Below are 19,267 nucleotides of genomic sequence, written 5' to 3' on the forward strand. Positions count from 1 at the left end.
TCAATTTATATGTAATTTATCTGTTTACAAAATATGATGAGTTTCATGACAGGTTACTTTTACTATACTTGGTTTTTTAGCATTAGACGAAGATTACACGATCTTACCGTGTCTCTTTAATGAAAAACACTTAAGAAAAATTTGTCAGCAAAAATGTAACAATTATATGTTCATTTATATTCTTTTAGTGTCATATTTTTATAGCCACAATTTTTTTAAAGCGTTTTTCAATAAACAAACACGTCAAGATCGTGTAGTCTTTTCTAATGCTAAAAACGAGGTATAATAAAGATTACTATAGGTACAAGAGAAACAACCGTGTATGTCAATATTAAATAGGCAACAGTGTCAGTGAAAAAAATTGGTGGTCAGTATATTAAAATAAAATATAATTATGTCTATAAATTGGACAAGTTATTATGCCTCCGGATATATATGATATATGTATGTATATGTGTTTTAATGCCAAGCTTGTCTTATGTTTTACTAAAATAAATATCTAATAACGTTACGTAAGATTGATATTATATTTAGTTAATTTACTCATAAATAATAGTTTGCTCACTTTAAGTTAATTTTAGCTAAAATAATTGTGTAACTGACACCAAAATCTCACTAATTGCATAAAAATAAACAAAAATCAACCTTGTTTTGTTACCAGTACGGTTCACTGTGGTTTTGAATTTGTGGTAGTAATAACTGAGTTTTGGTTGTCATCTGACGATTTTACGGAGTAGCGTACCATCGCCCACACTGTTAACTGACAGTTCGTAAACCTTATTACAAAAGGCATAAGGTCCTCCGATGGACAGTTAAAGAGTGTTGCTGTTTGGAGGAGCGTATATAGTTTCAGCCGATCTAATTCTCATTTATAGTTCGTTTTTTTTAGCATTAGAAATAAGGTAAACAATCTTGATGTGTCTTTTAATTGAAAAACACATTTTAAAAATAAGTTACGGCAAATATGTAACAATTATGAATCTAATACGATCATTTATATTCTTCTGCTTTCATAAGTACTAGTTTTTGATTTTTAAAAAGCGTTTTTCAATTAAAAGACATGTCAAGATCGCTTACCTTCTTGCAAGTTCTTTCTAATGCTAAAAAAAACGAACTATAGTTGTGTGTGTGGTGCTCACAAATATCTGAACACGCCTCTATTGTCAGGGAGTTAGAGCGCGTGCTCAGATATTGTGAACACCTTGGCCGCTCCGATCTATCTGATGGCGACTGTAATACTTCTCTGTTCTTAGGTTGTTTCAAAGTATTGTTAGCTAATGAGATATTTATTGATAGAGCCATATCATTCCACCGATTAGCTCACAAATCTTATGTAGTTGTGGTGTTTCACGTATCTACACGTAATTATAACTAAATAGGTAATTACACTAAGTTACAGATACTTAACCTTTTAACCGCCATAGAATTTTTCATCGAGCGTGCTCGTGTCGCTGGCGCCACGTTACACGAAGTTTTGTCTTACTTATCAGAACGCGGCGAAATGAGCCCGATTTTGAATGTCTTATTATATCAGTCTACAGCGGTTAAAAGGTTAAGGAAAATCATTATTAATTTAGTTCAACTTCTACAACTTTCTTTTATTCCTACGTCTGGTTGTGTTTTTTTTTTAATATTGATAGTTATGAAACGATAAATATATCGATGGGAACTATGATATAAGAGTGATGTTGAGAAGACTGCACGATAATGGTTGGTACTTATCTGAGGTTGTATAATTTATAGTGCTATAAGGGATGTATATTTATTACATAATCATTTTTCTATTGATAACAAATCATCTTGACAAATACTTAATAAGTTTTAAGATTTACCTCCGACGTTTCGAGGACGGCGTTGTCCCCGTGGTCTCGGAGAAGACTGGCTCAAGTTGACATCAACATCTTCTAGCCGCGCGAGTTTTTCGAACTACCCGCCCTTGGTCTTGTTTATCAGTTTGAACGTTTTGCGCACTAGGGATGTCACTCTGTCGACACACAACACTAACGATATTTGATTTATCGACTGTCGATATTCTTTTCCGCTTACATTTAAATCTAAAAACTTAAATACGCGATTAAGTCCCGTTGTGTAGTTTCATAAATACTTAATTGTACATTTCTTGTACAGTCAACTGTAAAAATATGGGTGTAGCCAACTTATTCAAAAATATGTTCTTAATTCGCTGACATAAAGAGCTATGGGACATATTTTTGAGATGACTTGTGCACCCATATTTTTACAGTTGACTGTATTATCTAAATCGAGTGTTTCTTTTCAAAAACGGATATGAATATTTGTAGTTTAACTAAAAAAGTGAAGGACAAACGTAATTTTTATTAATTTATATAAATTCTCGAAATTAAAACCAAAATATTACTTTGCTAATCCGCGTAATCCGCGTGTTTAAGTAATATTTTGGTTTTAATTAATATGGATTTCCGCAAAGTAACGCCTGATTCTATTCACTTTAAATTCTCGATCTAGATCCAAGTTTATATAAAATCCCAACTTGAATGTTTTATGTAATAAATAAACAGTAATTGATGGTTTACTAACTATACTAATACGATATCTAATAAATAGTAAGATTAATTTTGTGCATTTAATGATCTTAAAACATACCTAATGATGAAAATAAAAATAAATGTTAGGAGTATGAGAATATTTAATCAAATTTAAACTGTTGTGAGACATACTAACATTGAATAATTGTACGGTGTAGACTCCCTTGTTTTTAATCACTCGCGCGACATGTATCAGAGAGCCTAAAAACAAATGAGTCTAAACTGTAAAATTATTCAATATTTAATCAAGTTCTGAAAACGAAGTTTACATACCTAAATAACTTTTTATCGAAGATAATTGGACGAATTTATCTAATTCTATTTATAATTTTTCTACGCGATTTTGCCATAAATTTAATTAATATAAATATATTATGAAGTCGTATAAAATTATGGAATATTGCACTTTTAAATTAGTAATGTATTGTCAATAGAATTAAATTCACCCACGTAGTAAAATGCAAAAAATGTAGGTATAAGTAACTAAATGTGGTCCTAAATGAATATGCTCATATTAATTTCTAACAATGTTCTATGCTAGGTAATATATTTGCGAGCACTGAAATGTCTTTTTAGATTCACTTGCAACATATTTTAAAACTTATACAGTTGTAGTGCATAATTATTTTCCATCGTATTTTCACGGAAACGCACGAACGTGTCTTGCTATTTCAGTCAGTCTCGGTACAAAAAGTACTGGGGATGACTGAAGTAGCATGACAAATACGAACGTTTCCGAGAAAATACGATGGAAAATAATTATGCACTACATCTGTACATAGATTGTACGAAATAATAAAATAAAACAAACCACTTCGTGACACCTTAGTCCGCTATAAGTTTAGTGCCTAACGATGAAAAAAAACCTATATTTGTAGTCGGACGAAGCCAATTCTGCATGGCATTTGCCATTAGCAATGACAAAGTGTGGCAATGTCATCATTAATGTCAAATATAAATCTAAAATATAAAATAGGATCATATAAATCTAAAATATGGTGTTTATGGGCATTTTTTTTTGAAAATCCATTAACTTTGAGTTATTTTTATATACTCAGAATCACGAGAACTACCGATTTAAAAAGAAAAAAAATATCAATTTTGCAACGCATTTTCACATACATTTTGTATGGACCGTTTCAAAACGGACACCCATAATTTATGAAAAACTGGGGACACTTTTTTCCTTTGTCTCATTCAATAGTACGAGCTCGGGATTCTGAGTCTAAATAACCCAAAAGTTGACGGATTTTCCAAAAAAAGTAAATGTTAACATTTTTTTCTGAAAACCCCCTTATAATGACACTGCCACACTTTGTCTCTTCTCTATTCAAGTCTGTGCAAAGTTCACATAGCCTTAGACGGACTCTAAGTCTCTTAACTACCTGTGTGTGCACCCCAATGATTTTAGAGTTAGACAAAGAAAAGTCTGCAGTGATTTTGATAGCCCACGCAGTGCAAGTGTAATTTTAAACGCCAAACTACTATGAAATTATGACGTATAAATAACACTTGCCCTGAGTGGGTTATCAAAATCGCTGCAGACTTTTCTTGGTCTAACTCTAGATATATTTTTATGGAGCCTGCCTACAGGTTGGGCCTGGATCATTTATCACTAACAAATTGACATCTACTAAATGCCATTGTACTTTAAAAATAAACTTTTAAAAAATCACTTAAGTTTTTCATTTCCCTCTCTTATTTCTTTTTAGAACAGACTTAAATCAGTCACAAGACAATTTCACTCACACGCCAACATATTAGCTACAATAGAGCGTATAAGCCTTACTTGAAAGTATGAAAACTAAACTACATGATGATTGATTTTGATGGCAAATTAATGGGATGTAATATATGGAAAAGAATCCTACCCACAGTCTGATAATAAAATTGGAATCTTTAAAAAAGTTATTTGTTTGAATGATTTTTTTCTTCTATTCAAAGTTAGTTCAGGTCCGTTACAACAAATTTAATGACTATTATCTATAACTTTCTCGGTACTGTATTGACAACATTAAATGTTGTAACTCTTGTATTACTGTTTGTACAAAAATAAAGAGAAAAAAATATAGGACCGATCCTTTTTGCTAAACTAAGTCAAAATATAACTATGTACATGTACATAGTTCGTTATCGGCACTATGACCACAACTAGCAACGACACCACGAGTCCATATTAGTTCACAGGGTTAAGTACAAAATAAAGAAACTCATGTTCATAGAAGACATTTATTTATAAATGATAATAATACAATACATTCGAGGAAGGCACTTCTGAGGAGACATAGTTAAATTATCGACAGTGAAGGAATGATTTGGTTACGTGACGAAATTACAAATAATAAACAAATATAAAATATATAGTATAACACCTCGGCCACGAAACCCACGCTTCAGTGGCCCTGCGGTAAAATTATTTACATTTAAATAGAAATTCCAGTAAAACAATCATACTCTCAGAAATATCAAGCCATTTTCAAAAAAAGGATAATCATTTTAGGGAAAATGCTTAGGTAACCTTTGATGTTTACCTCCGTTATTAGTAAGATTTTAGTTACCTACTTAAGATTTTTTAAGAATGGGGTACTGTTCAATATACATTTAAGATATGTTAAATTCTTTAATTTTAGATTATAATAGTCGTACTACACGGCCCGTCAGACGTCAACACCCATAAAATGCTGGTAAATTTTATTTATGAAAAATCTCATAGAATTCAAATGAAATTAAATTGACCGTGATGATTATAAATGCGAATTGAGTTAAAGTAAGGATGCTAAGCACGTAGAACTTCGCACATTGACCAGCTATTTCCTATCTCTATCGCACGCGCATAATTATATTGCTGTCTCGCCCATGATGCCGGCGGTCAATGCCACTGTGCGAGCGGGACAGTAATAAAGTATGCGCGTGTGACAGAGATAGGAAAAGACGGGTCAATGTACAAAGTTCTTCATGCCTAGCGTCGTTAACTACCTTAACCAGCGAAGATAGAAGTCCTTTGACAGATCTGAAAATTCAAATATTTACTGACAATAATAATTAATTTTCCCATCTGACATGCCGAGTAAAATGTCTGATAGAGTCAGATATTTAACTATACATTCATTTAATTTTTTTATCGATTTTATTAAAATGCGCTTCGAATTCGACAGTAGATGGCGCTGTAAGGCTCCGTTCATTATGCGGTAACTCTGGTTGCCAAAAGTTGACGTTTGACAGTTTGATTGCCATCTGCAGCTGTCAAATTCGGGGCTCGTTTTATTTACAGATCTCATCTTATCAATGCTTTTATACTAAAGTAGGTAAAAACGTTTTAAAGTCGACAACATTCATAATAGTAATAACATTCCATTGAACAATATAACTATTAATAGTATTAATACATACAGGGTGTTTTTGACTACCCTGTCAACGTTTACTTAAATTAATTTAGAATAGGGACACTTATAGAAACATTTGGCGCCGCCCTTATATATTGAGAATTTTAATACCTTAAGGTATGAAAGAAGGCATAAAAGGTATATTTCTAAAGTCCGATTCGACTAAACTGGAATAAAATTTCACTGTAATCGTATCTGGGAGTCTAGCCAAGTTGACAACGCCAAAAAAAAAGAAGAAATGTATCGGAAACAAAGATGTTGTTGATTTGTTTCGATTGGCATTTTCTAACAACGATTGTTATCTTGACTAAGCCCCCAGATCCTACATTAATGATCCCTGGGGCATATTGCATAATAAAATACAAGCTAATACTAAATGTAAATTCACTAATAGTATTATTCATTATTAGCTTGTATGTATATTATTATGGAAATGGGCCCCAGGTTGGTCGTTTGAAGTCATTTTGAAACTAAACATACTACATATTATGGACTATTTATGTTTTCACTTATAAGCTCGACACATCGTTTCTTTAAGGTGGTTCGCCTAGGTTACTCAAAACTTAACTCTCGCTAGATGGCACCACTTTTGCAAAATTTCAGATTTTATTTTTTTGTGAAATGGTCTTGGTATTTGTATACTTAAAAGTATGTTTCGCGCACTTTTTAAGTAAATATTGAACTATTAGAATAAACATTGAATACTACATTGTGCAAAAACCACCTTTTTAATTCGACGGAGTGTTGCTGTCACGCTTTTTCCTACTATTACTCACACATGCAAACAGTGTTTCCGTGATCCTTGTAGTAGACAATTTCACACAACGTAAGTATGTTGCAATAGCGTAACGGTATGTTCGTGGAAATACGTGCAAGAGGATTGGGGTTCAAGACTGGTGCGAGTAGGTAATTTCTTTTCGTTTCTCCTTTGTGTTATCTTACCTTTAAACGAGCAATTATTATATATATAATTATTTATTTATATACATATTTGGATGGTATCAGAAACGGCTCTAACGATTTCGATGAAATTTGCTATAAGGGGTTTGATCTCTTAGCTAGGTCTATGAGAAAACGCGCATTTTTGAGTTTTTATGTTTTCTAAGCTTTGGTCGGTCTCCCAGATATTCAATCTCCGCTTGGCAACTAATCCCAGAATTGGCATGCGCACTAGTTTTTACGAAAGCGACTGCCCTGCATGACCTTCCAACCCAGAGAGTAAACTTATTTGGATTAGTCCGGTTTCCTCACATTGTTTTCTTTCACCGAAAAATAGGTATCGGTGTGTAAATAGGTAGGTATCAAATGCTATTTCGTACAAAAGTTCGAAAAATCATTGGTACGAACCGGGGTTAGAACCCGTGACCTCCGAATTGCTTTCGGCTAGGCCAGCAGCGCTTCCCCCACATACTCAGTGTTATCAGATTTTTTAAAAATCAAAAACGATTACTTATGAAAGCAGAAGAATATAAATGATCGTATTAGATTTATAATTGTTACATAAACTTGGTCAAGCAGATCTTGTCAGTAGAAAAAGGCGGCAAATTTGAAAATTGTAGGCGCGAAGGGATATCATCTCATAGAAAATTTGAATTTCGCGCCTTTTTCTACTGACAAGATTTGCTTGACCGTCTATATTTGCCGTAACTAATTTTTAAAATGTGTTTTTCAATTAAAAGACACGTCAAGATTGTTTACCTTATTTCTAATGCTAAAAAAAACAAACTATAGTAATAATTGTGTTTTTCATTCATAGACAAAATCCATTATTTTTAACCACAGGAAATTTTATACACTACTTTTTAGGGTTCCGTACCCAAAGGGTAAAACGGGACCCTATTACTAAGACTTCGCTGTCCGTCCGTCCGTCCGTCCGTCCGTCCGTCCGTCCGTCTGTCACCAGGCTGTATCTCACGAACCGTAATAGTCCGTAATAGACAGTTGAAATTTTCACAGATGATGTATTTCTGTTGCCGCTATAACAACAAATACTAAAAACAGAATAAAATAAAGATTTGAATGGGGCTCCCATACAACAAACGTGATTTTTGACCAAAGTTAAGCAACGTCGGGAGTGGTCAGTACTTGGATGGGTGACCGTTTTTTTTTTGCTTTTTTTTGTTTTTTTTTTTTGCATTATGGCACGGAACCTTTCGTGCGCGAGTCCGACTCGCACTTGCCCGGTTTTTATTGCAGTGAAGATGTCCTGATTGTAAAAATCAGAGAGATTAGGTAGAGTATAATTACTAATTATCTTTGTAAAAATAAAACAATACGTGTAGCCCATACTTAATAATCGATTTATGATAATAAGAAAAATTAAATAAAAATAAAAAAACAATACGAAATTTAGGTGTAACAAAAATACAAAAAGTTATGTTCCAGCATACAATGACTGGGGATCGAACCGGGAATCTTCCGTTTGCAAGCAAAAAAGCGACTGTTTGCATAACACGCCATGATAGTTCTTAGCTAAGCTGACGAACTTCTCGCTTAGGTCAATTAACTACCTGTCAAATATCAGTGTCAACAAAATTGCACTAAACATGACGGCACTCCAAATTCGAGCCGTGGTCAGCCCGGCAACGTCGGAAATGGAATGGCAACGTCGCAAATGTATCTGTACACGACATTTGTGACACACACATACGTAAAATTGATGAAAAGTTAACTATGATTTTTGCATGATTTCTGTATGAAACATTGTTTTCCTGTTAATTTCGCGCAAACGAATATTCGAAAGAAGATAAATGCGAAAATATTTGTGTACTAATAGTGTGTAGTTACTTAATGAGCTTTGATTGAATTTTGTATGAAAAGCGAACCACCTTAAATATTTATTCTAGAATACCTCAGAAGTTTTAATATACATATATAGATTATTTTCTAATAATTTCAAGATATACGTCAGATACAGGAAATATTTTTTACCTTAAGTAGTATTTCCCCATTGAAAATATAATATATAAAACACTACCTAATATTTTATACCAACATTTTTTTATTTCATTTGAAGTGGCTCTTTGATACTGTAACTATATTTACTGTACATCTGGTGCTCCATTACGACACCCTGTGCTACAATAAGCACATTACGTAACTACGTTCGAAAATTTAAAGGGCCATATCTACTGCACAATTGTACGATACACGTGCGAATATGTAATTGGCACTAGTATCATTTAAATAACTATAAAATAATTCCAGCATATTAATAATTATTAAAACAAATATTAATACATGGTAAGTTACTAAGTTAACCCGTCATCAACCCACCCTATTTCCGAAGATGTATTAGAATATCTAAAATGAAATGTTGGAAAAATCTATCACAATTATTACTATTATTAGTCACCAATATAGCACTTGTAACAAAAATCTAGACAGTATATTTCCCTATTACTTTACAGAGCTAAGTAAAACCAAGTATCGACAGCAAACTCAAATGCAAAGTTAACCCATTCAACGCTAGTCGCGACATATTGTAGTAACGCCTATAGGAAAAACTTAACTACATACCGGAAAAAACTAAGGGCACGTAGCACTAAGAGCGTAAGTTAAGTAAATTTATCATGAAATATGTAGTTGTATTAAATAACATCGAAAAAGTTAAACAGTAACATTAAAATAATTAAATAATTGTACAAAATAAATAAATTGATTTGCTAGTGGATCTTAAATCTTAAAGTAATACGGCAGTTTAAGGTGCAAATATTTTTTTGGCAACATAAGACTTCTATAAGTACCCTAAATTTTGTTTTAGGTTAATCTTTTGCCACACCTTAACCGAGTAAAAAAAAAACCCTTAATACTCATTTAGCTCAGTAACATTTCAGTGCTATCCCATGTAAAACAACACATTTGTACATACCAACATATATTATATCAAAAACAATATGATTAATATATATTTTCAAATTCATTTAATTCCGAATTTGTAATACATTTTGTGACCGAATTAATAGCCAATGGCAAATTAGATAAAAACAATATGTAAACTAAAAATTAAACGACTATAGGAAAAAGACCCACCTATGAAAGGTCCGCCAAGTCTGTGGCCTGCGGAAGGGTGCCCATGAGGCTGGCTACATTACCCCGTAGCCAACCATGGGCGCCCTTCTGCAGAGCACAGACTTGAGGGACCTTTTATAGGTGGGTATCTTTTCTATTGTTGTTTAATTTTTAGCGTTAGTTTAGTTTTGTAGGTAGTTTAATTTTAGGTAACTAAAAATAGATTAAAAGTGTTGGCTATATTCGCGACATTGGCGCTCGCTTGGCGGCTAAGTGACATTGGTTAGTTTGAGACTTGTAAAATAGGGACCGTGCGTGTTGTAGGTTCCGCCATCTTTTTTTATACTACGTCGGCGGCAAACAAGCGTACGACTCGCCTGATGGTAAGCAGTCTCCGTAGCCTATGGACGCCTGCAACTCTAGCGTGTTACATGCGTGTTGCCGACCCTAACACTCCGCACCCTCGTTGAAAGAGGCAACCTTACTCACCGGCAGACACACAACACTATGAGCGTCGCCATCTTGGCCCCTATACTTATGTAAATTTGAGCCCAAGTTCGTTTACTTTTTTGCCACACCGAGCGCGATCATAGCATAGCCAAAGAGAATTTGAAATAAAGGAATATTGTGAAAGTAAATTATGTAGTCAGTACATTTACTGCAATCTTTCGAAACAAATGATTAACACTTTTAGAACGCCATTTGACTTTGATCCTTATTTCTTCACTGATATGTGTTAAACTTGTTAAATATCAAATAGTATCGACATCTAGCCATCTACTCAAAAGTAAGCCAAAGGTATGGCTGGCTCTGGCCTATCCTCGAGTAGATGGCGATACTTTTACTGACAACATAGTTTACTTTGACTAATATTCCTGTAGTCTAAATTCTCTTTGGCATAGCCAACACTTATATCGCAAAAACCCGATTAAATAAATATATTCTATACCCGTTATGCAAAATACTATGTTTTCCTTATACCACATTACTGTATCATATTCGCAAAATACTTGATTAATCATTATACCATTTGTAAATAATATTGAACACTTAATTTTTTTTAACAACGTTATTTGGACACAGTTATTTTAATTTGCATATGGTATTACAAAATAGAAACAATATTATTACCTAACTTAAAAAATAGTTTAGGACTAGCTTAAGTCCTCGAGGCACGTGATCGCATATATAGTCTGTCAAACATCTTTGTCAGTAGAATAAGGCGCGAAATTCAAATTTTCTATGAGACGATAAGCCTTCGCTTCACGTCTATATTTTAAATTTGCCGCTTTTTCCTACTGACGGAAATGGCTTGACAGACTAAATTTCTTTTACTTTATGAAATAATAAAGTTTCGCGAACGCTGTTCACTTTTTCTACAACGCTGTTCACTTTTTCTACAATAGTCCCAATGCCTGCTGCGACCGGTTCATGGGTGTCTATTGTTGCGCCTGTGAACGGGTTCCAGCAGGCGTTCTACATGACATTAAAGCTCTCCAAAGGGTCTCTACGTGTTGGATCTGTATCCCCACGCAAGCCTATCAAAAGACCGGTATTTATAGGCCCGTGAAATCCAGAAAGTTTCGCGACAAAATATCAATATAACTTATGCTAGCCCTACACATATCTCACATTATCCCATAATAACATTAAACTAATATAATAAAATGTCAAATAAATTGTATGCAATCAATACATGTATGTATTCAAAACAATGCGATTAAAAAAATATATGCAATAATAAACACAATAAAAATACAATAAAATTGACTTATACGAATTCTCGTAATTGATTTTTGGCGTGAAAAAATGCATTTGACATTTATTTAGCTTTTAAGTTGATATTATTAAACAAGTACAGTGCCCTGTTTATCAATAGCTTGTAACTTGTAATACAAGTGGAAGTCCCTTTCTAACAAAAGCTGTCAAAAAGGGACTTCCGCTTGTATAACAAGCTTTGTATTATAAGCTTTTGATAAACAGGGCAATGGTCACAGAGCCATAGTGTAATAAAACATGGTCTTCTCTTCCCAGAGTGACACAGCCCTACGTCACAATAACATGGCCGCTATATATAGCGCTATCGCATATTATCAAATAGCGCTGTTGCATGATGACGTAGGCTTGTGTCAGTCACGTGACCACGAAAAGACGGGAAGAGAGTACCAGGCGGTGTATATTATTATACCATGATACCATGCATATTTGTCGTTTATCGACGCGAATAAATAATTTAATCACATTATATGAAAAGATCCAGTTAAATACTTGTATATGATTCGAGCACAATGTATTCTGGTCACATAACAACAAAAATAATCCCTAATTTCCCGATCTTCATAAAAAATACTAACATTTCATAAACTGTTCTTGTATATCTGATGCCTCCTTGGGCGTTAAGGTATAATTCCAATTACGACAGCATGCAGCGGCGGCAGAACTTTAGTATTAAATTTAACCTCCTAAGCTCCTAACAGCCATACAGGCGAAAGAAAGGGGCAGCCCAGCCCGTTTGCCCAGCAGTGGAACACAATGGCTATACAAAAAAAATCAGCCATACCAGAAAAATATCCAAACTTTGTCAGAGAAATTTGAATCTACAATGTAAGAAACAGAGTTGATTTTGTTTTGTTTGAATAGTCAACGAAATAAATAAACGATGCAAAGGGCTTATTTCTCTATGAATACCATACAAAAATAAGCCATTTTGAAAACACTCCTCAAATTATGTATGTCATCATACCATTTATTTCTCAGTAAAATAATAAGAAATCGTATGGCACCTTTCAAAAGTAAAAAACTGAAAACAAAAGTTAACAATTTGAAATTATAATTATATCCTTATTATTATACGTCGAATCGTGCTGCCGCTTGAATCCAGGATTGGAACTATACCTTTAGTTCGGTATAACCATATTTCCAAGCCTCCTATATAATAACTAAGCTAAGTACGCTTACAGCTTAGATTGCGGAGTGGTAACAACGTCCCGCCACCACGTCGCCCGCTCCATGCCGCCCGGTGTGTGGAACAACTCCTTTTGAAGGTTTTGGTATAGCTGTAACAAAATTATTGTTAGAAATATCGTGAAAAATAAGTGTGGAAGAGAAATAAATGAATCATTTTGTAGGGGAGTTTGTATTATTTGACCTGATATAAAATTCACAATTTTAACAAGCTCGCCCCGTGTCGGCCTTTGCAAGACTTGTTGTGGGAGGGCCGATATTATTTTAGAATGAGGGCGCCTGCGGTGCTCGTCTTTGGAGCGCGCGCAGCGCACCTTGTACGTCAGACTGCGGCCGACATTTATTGTATGGGGACGGGCACTGGACGAGTGTACGTCGGGCTTCGCTTGACTCTTTTCCACCATTGGAGCGCGCGCGACGGGCTCCATTAGTCGACCTCCGCCCGATTTTCTGAGTGTGAGGGCGCCGGATAATTTCGCCCGAATTAAAGCTGGGTCAATGAGGGGCACTCCAAATCCTTAAGTTACTTAAATTTTTTCGCCGCCACGTCAATGAAGTAATAAAGTTTACGAAGCGTACTGATATTATGTCAAGTCAATGGCGGCGAAAAGGTTAAGTCAAAATCCCGCTTCGCGTATAATGATGTCGGGGTTTGTCGTACCATCGCCCACACTGTTTACTGACAATTCGTAAACCTTTTTAGAGTCTGTTCGGAAAAAGAAGAGACTCTACAAAAGGCATAAAGTCCACCGATATGGACAGTTAAGAGTGAGTGTTGCTGTATGTACCTTGCCGTCGCTCTTGGCGAGCACGGAGTTGAGCACGAAGTCGGTGGGCGCGAGCGCGTCCACCACGCCCACCACGTCGGGCTGCAGCGCCGCGCACAGCTCGGCCACGCCGCTCCGCACGAGGGAGGCCAGCGCGGGACCCGACGCGAAGCCGCCTTGGTACAGTTCCACTAAATGCCTGGAGAAAACAATATCTGGTAAGATAATATAATTCGTTTTTTTAGCATTAGAAAGAGGTAAGCGATCTTGACATGTATTTTAATCTCTCTTCAATCGGTCTCTCATTGCTGAGGATCGTGACTCCGTTTGATTCCGTCAACTAGTTGTCACCATCGGTCCCGTTCTGTAGCTTGGTGGAGTGCGTCGCTGACAGGCATTTTTAGTTCCTCCGCTATTTGGTCCGACCATAATTTGGGACATGTCTTTTAATAGAAAAAAAGCTTTTTTTTTATCAATAACTATTACAGAAGAATATAAATGATCGTATTAGATTCATAATTGTTACATATTTGCCATGACTTGTTTTTAAAACGTGTTTTTCAATTTACAGACACATCAAGAGTGTTTACGTTATTTCTAATGCTAAAACGAACTATAGGAAAAATGATATCTTTACTTTTTTGCTTTTGAATTAAATACATCTAAAGTCAAAAATACACACAATGGTGACAGTTTGGAATGATGAGTAACGAGAAATGATAAATAATATTGGCTTTCCTAATTTGTTTACTATGGTAATTGTATTATGATGTTGATAGTGGGTCCATATTGGGTCGCATAATAATTGATAGTCTTAATGTAATGTTACGCATAAAACTCATTTCGCATAGTTGTTATTGTGCTGGAAATATTAAACATTTCTGAAAAATTATAACACAAACCTAACCTAACTTAACCTACCCTATTCTACACAACCTATGCAAAATATTTTCGAAAATACTTTCCGTTTCAGCTGGAGAAAAAATATGCGAAAAGAGATTTATGCGTAACATTACATTATGACAGTCAATTATTATGCGATGAGATAGGATCCCGTTGATAGTAAAATGAAACACAAACCGTTAAAACTTTCAATAACAACTCACCTATCCAACGACCACAGGCCGTACAGCAAAAACAGCCTCTCCAAAATCGGCTGTAGCTCCTTCTCTTTCTTCCCAATGGCCTCCCAACAGAACAGAAGAGCTAAATACTCGGCGTAGACCTCCGTCAAAGTCTGCCACTTGTACACTTGGCACTTGGCTTTGGCTTGGAACTTTGTGAGGCCGCTCGCGAGGAGAGATTCGTATTTTTCGTGGGTCTCTTTTAGGAGCCAGCAGATCAGCCATTTGTAGGTTGATAGTATGACTGTAACAAAATAAATTATACAGACTGTAACAAAATAAAAATTTTTTCACCGTTTCATACATTTTGGCTGATCAGATGTCGACGTTTTCTATGGAAAAGCCAAAAATTTTTCTCCGATTTTAGGATTGGTCTCATAGTAAAAGTAACTCAGTTTAGCGAGTAAAATCAAGCCCTGGATTTAAAGCCCCATGGTCAGACACAGACTGTATACGGTTATGGTCTACAGTACAGGTTTTTAGAGATAGGTGTAGTCAATCAAATTCTTCCAATCTGGGGCTCATTTCTCGGAGGATAATAAGAGGTTAAGGCAGTGGGTAGACACGCCTGACTTCGGGCAAACTCGGCTCCGTTCGGTTGAGCATTGCTACGAGCAATTATTAGGGTTGACACCACTTGACGTCCTTTTGCGTGCACGGCCACAGATAAGATACACTTGAATGTTGACAACCCTAAATAGCGGAAAGGGATAGTGCCATACATTAGAAAAGGATAGCATAATTCGTCCGTGAATCGCTGTCAAACTTCGGTTTTGTAGAAAATGTCCTTTCTGTACGGTAGTACTATTATTTATTCTGTGGTTAAGGAGTGAAACGGATGGCAAAACAGATTGAGTGAGTGAGTAGTAAGTGTGAGTGAGTTCAGATTGGGTTGAATTGAATGAGTGATAAAGTGATCCTTAACACTGATTTGACGTGATACAGTCGCCTTTCTAACTAGATCTTGTTCCGATACAGTACTTTAAATTTGTCATAAATGTGTAAACAAACTCACATTCCTTATCCTTTAGTTGCGATGTGTGTCTACAAGCGAAGCGGCGCTCCATAATCTTATGACTATGGTTCAGGAATGTGACGGTTCCTAGCGGGGAGTCCACAGACTGCGTTTTGCTGCACTCGTACTGCCGGAGAAGCCTGCCTGCTGGGATAGCACGCTGTTGTCCTACGTTACTACTAACTTCTATAAGTACTTACCGTTGAAGACTTGTAGTTTCATAATGTACCTCTCTAGCTACTTATCTACATGATTTATTTAATTAATTAGGTATATAAAAAAGGCTTAGTTGATGAGAGCAGCTAGATTAGTAAAGAAGTGAAATAGATGGCAAAACAAATTGAGTGAGTAGTAGGTAGGTAAGTGTACCTAAGTGAGTGTGGAGTTGAATGAGTGATAAAGTGATCCTTTAAATTAAACGCGGATTTGACGTGATACAGTCGCCGTTTGATCTCGATTTTGTTCCGATACAGTTTTAAATTTGTCATAAATGTGTAAAGAAACTCACATTCTTTATCCTTTAGTTGCGATGTGTGTCTACAAGCGAAGCGGCGCTCCATAATCTCATGGCTATGGTTCAGGAATGTGACGGTTCCTAGCGGGGAGTCCACAGACTGCGTTTTACTGCACTCGTACTGCCGGAGGAGCCAGTTGCCTGCCTGCTGCGATAGCACGCTGTTGTCGCCCTCGTAGGTTACTGTTGCTTCGTGGTTGCTGCGGATTTCGCCTAGGTTCGCTCGCTGAAAATAAAACACTATTATAGCTAGAGATGCACCGGATATTCGGTTACTATCCGGTATCCGGCCTATCCGGCCATTATTTTAATATTCGGCCATTATTTTAGTATCGCTGATGCTTTTGCTGCTGCTGCTGGTTGAGCCGCCCTTGGCACAGGCCGGCTACCGGATAGTATAACATGCTTAATTTCGGAGTAAACAAAATTAGATTTATGAAGCAGTCACGGTCATAACCGTACTCGTTTGTTATTATAAAACAATGTAAACATTCCACTGACTAGCACTACTCGCACTCATTTCGAACCTAGAAATGAGTCCGCGCGAATGTTCACTAGGAAACCGGTCAAATTACAAATAAATTAAATATCTAAACCAGCACAATGCGCACCTGAAATACCGAAAAGTAGGTATAGTTCCGCCGGCCGAATATTCGGCGGCCGGATATCCGGTATCCGGTCAAACAACTATCCTTTGCATCTCTAATTATAGCATAGAGATAACGTAACCTAACACATTGAGTGTCAGAAAGTCGCTCGGCGCGTTCTCTGTTCAAGTAGCTTTCCTCTACAAAGCGGGAAAACGCTTAGATCGGCTACGACTCGCACTTGGCCGGTTTTTTATTTTTTACCTTCATAAATCCGTGTCCGCCGCATGCCTCGCGGCACTGTTGAGCTGCCCTCAGCACAGTCCAAGTTGTCATGGGCTTACTACTGGACACCATGGCGTGAATTTCTGACACCGATTCGCTCTGAAAGGGGAATAAAAAAAAAGTAAAATACAGTGAAACTAAAATAAATGGGAAACCTCCATAGCTGAGACTCATGGTGCGGTCTCCAAACTCTAGCACTGAATTACCTCTAATTTTAATTTTTAACAAGCAGAAACGTCTGCGAACGATGCTATTAAGCTTAGAATAAAACGCAGATGCTGACGTTTCTGCTTGTAAAGAATTAAATTAGTATGGGTAGCACATCGTAACTGGTGAATTTCCAATATGACTTGGAAATCCGGTAGCCGTTTAAGAAGTGTAACACTTACGGTAGATGTCGCTAGGGTCCCCTTGACCCATAATATGGTGGAAAGATTTGCTGGTTATGGACGAGGTCTTGGTGGCTCAGATGGCAGAGCGCTGGAGTATCGATCCAGAAGCCGTGAGTTCAGGTCTCACCCAAGACAGTAATTCTTCCACTTTTAAAATTTATTCTAAGTTGAATTACCTCTGTTAGTGAGACAAAACAAACCTCTATAATTGGGATTAGTACTTTCGATTTTATAATAAAGTGGTCCTTATTTGTGACGTTTTCAATCAAAAGGTACCACATTGTCGGTTGTCGATAAGGTTGATTTCAAATTGAAGGCATATGAAAATAGCGCCTTATTGACAAATGACAATAAGTACCCTTTTGATTGAGAATGGCACATTTCGTCGAAGTTATATTTTTCTACGGAGCACCCACTTAATCTAAAATCTACCATTAAAAACCAATGTCGTTTTTTTCTGAATTTTAGGGATCGAACCGCAATTTGGAAATTTTGAACTTTAATGCAAAATCATTTTTTTTTCGATTTTTCGTTGTGGGGCGATGAGTTAGGGTGCTTACAAAAGACCTTATTTACCACGTCTATAACTGAAATAACCTCTATTCTCACCTCTATTAATGGAACCCTCTGTAAATGAGACAGAAATTTATTTATATCTGGCTAACTGAGACACGGAGTAAGTGGAATACCTCTTTAAGTAAGACAGCTCGTTCCTCGATGTCCCACTTATCCAGGTTTCACTGTATATAATATATTTGTGTCGTTTCCAAGAAAAAGTCCCACTTTATCGCGTGCCATAAGGATGCTTTGACAGGTTATTCGTATAAAGATTTAAGCAAATGTCGTCCTTATGGTAAGCGACAAACTTTGACCAGACTTCGGCACAATTTTTTTCACATTTTGAATTTTTTGGGACAGATTGGAAAAGAAAATTACATGTAATAAATTGCTGCGCTTTCTACATGGTAGTATTGATTGTAAGTGTCATTAGTTGGGTGATGAAGTAAATCTTTATCACCCAACTAGCCCAAACCGAAACTTTTACCTGATATTAAGCTGTACTATAAACATTTTTAATGTTTTGTAATTTTTACGTAAGTACATAAAAATTCATTTTTAACATTTTTGCGACAACAAAATACATATAATCTCTATATATAAACATTTCTTTCGACATCTTTACTCACCAAATTATCAATTTTCTGTCCAGAATTTGAGGCCTCGACGATCTTCAGATATATCCTGGTGAAGCTCTCGATGTATACCTTGAAGACTACGGCCGCCGCCACGTATCCGAATAGCCGCCATTGCTGTAGACAGAGAGAGATATAAACAGTCTAGTCGAATATCTCACTCTGCGTTAGAGGTAGGTAATATACGTAGTGATATTCAGAGGATATAGTCAGACCGAGAAAAGTCTGCAGCGATTTGGATTCTATGAAATTATGACGTATAAATAACACTTGCACTGCCTGGGCTATCAAAATCGCTGCAAACTTTTCTTGGTCTAACTCTAGTCGTAGTCAAATACCACTTTTGCCTAAAGCTTACGATCTATGTATTTTTAATCTGAATATCACTGCGAATACGAGGGTTGCACTGAAAATGTCGGGAATAGAGAAAACTGTCGCATCTAGACAGTCAATCTTTATTTTAATGCA

General features: G+C 36.0%; 1 protein-coding gene across 1 annotated transcript in view; it reads right to left on the bottom strand.

Annotated features, from left to right (window-relative positions):
* Positions 1 to 12,776: 12,776 nt before the first annotated feature.
* Positions 12,777 to 19,267, bottom strand: part of LOC134665379 (peroxisomal acyl-coenzyme A oxidase 3) — a 36,626-nt gene continuing 30,135 nt past the window's right edge. Inside the window, exons 9-14 of the mRNA XM_063522314.1 lie at positions 18,794 to 18,916; positions 17,194 to 17,313; positions 16,337 to 16,568; positions 14,796 to 15,057; positions 13,711 to 13,888; positions 12,777 to 13,014 (exon numbers count right to left, since the gene is read on the bottom strand). Of these exons, the coding sequence (XP_063378384.1) occupies positions 12,913 to 13,014; positions 13,711 to 13,888; positions 14,796 to 15,057; positions 16,337 to 16,568; positions 17,194 to 17,313; positions 18,794 to 18,916 (1,017 nt within the window). The 3' untranslated portion in view covers positions 12,777 to 12,912. The remainder of the gene's footprint in view (positions 13,015 to 13,710; positions 13,889 to 14,795; positions 15,058 to 16,336; positions 16,569 to 17,193; positions 17,314 to 18,793; positions 18,917 to 19,267) is intronic.

This window comes from Cydia fagiglandana, chromosome 6 (genome assembly GCF_963556715.1).
Source record: "Cydia fagiglandana chromosome 6, ilCydFagi1.1, whole genome shotgun sequence".
Lineage (NCBI taxonomy): Eukaryota > Metazoa > Arthropoda > Insecta > Lepidoptera > Tortricidae > Cydia > Cydia fagiglandana.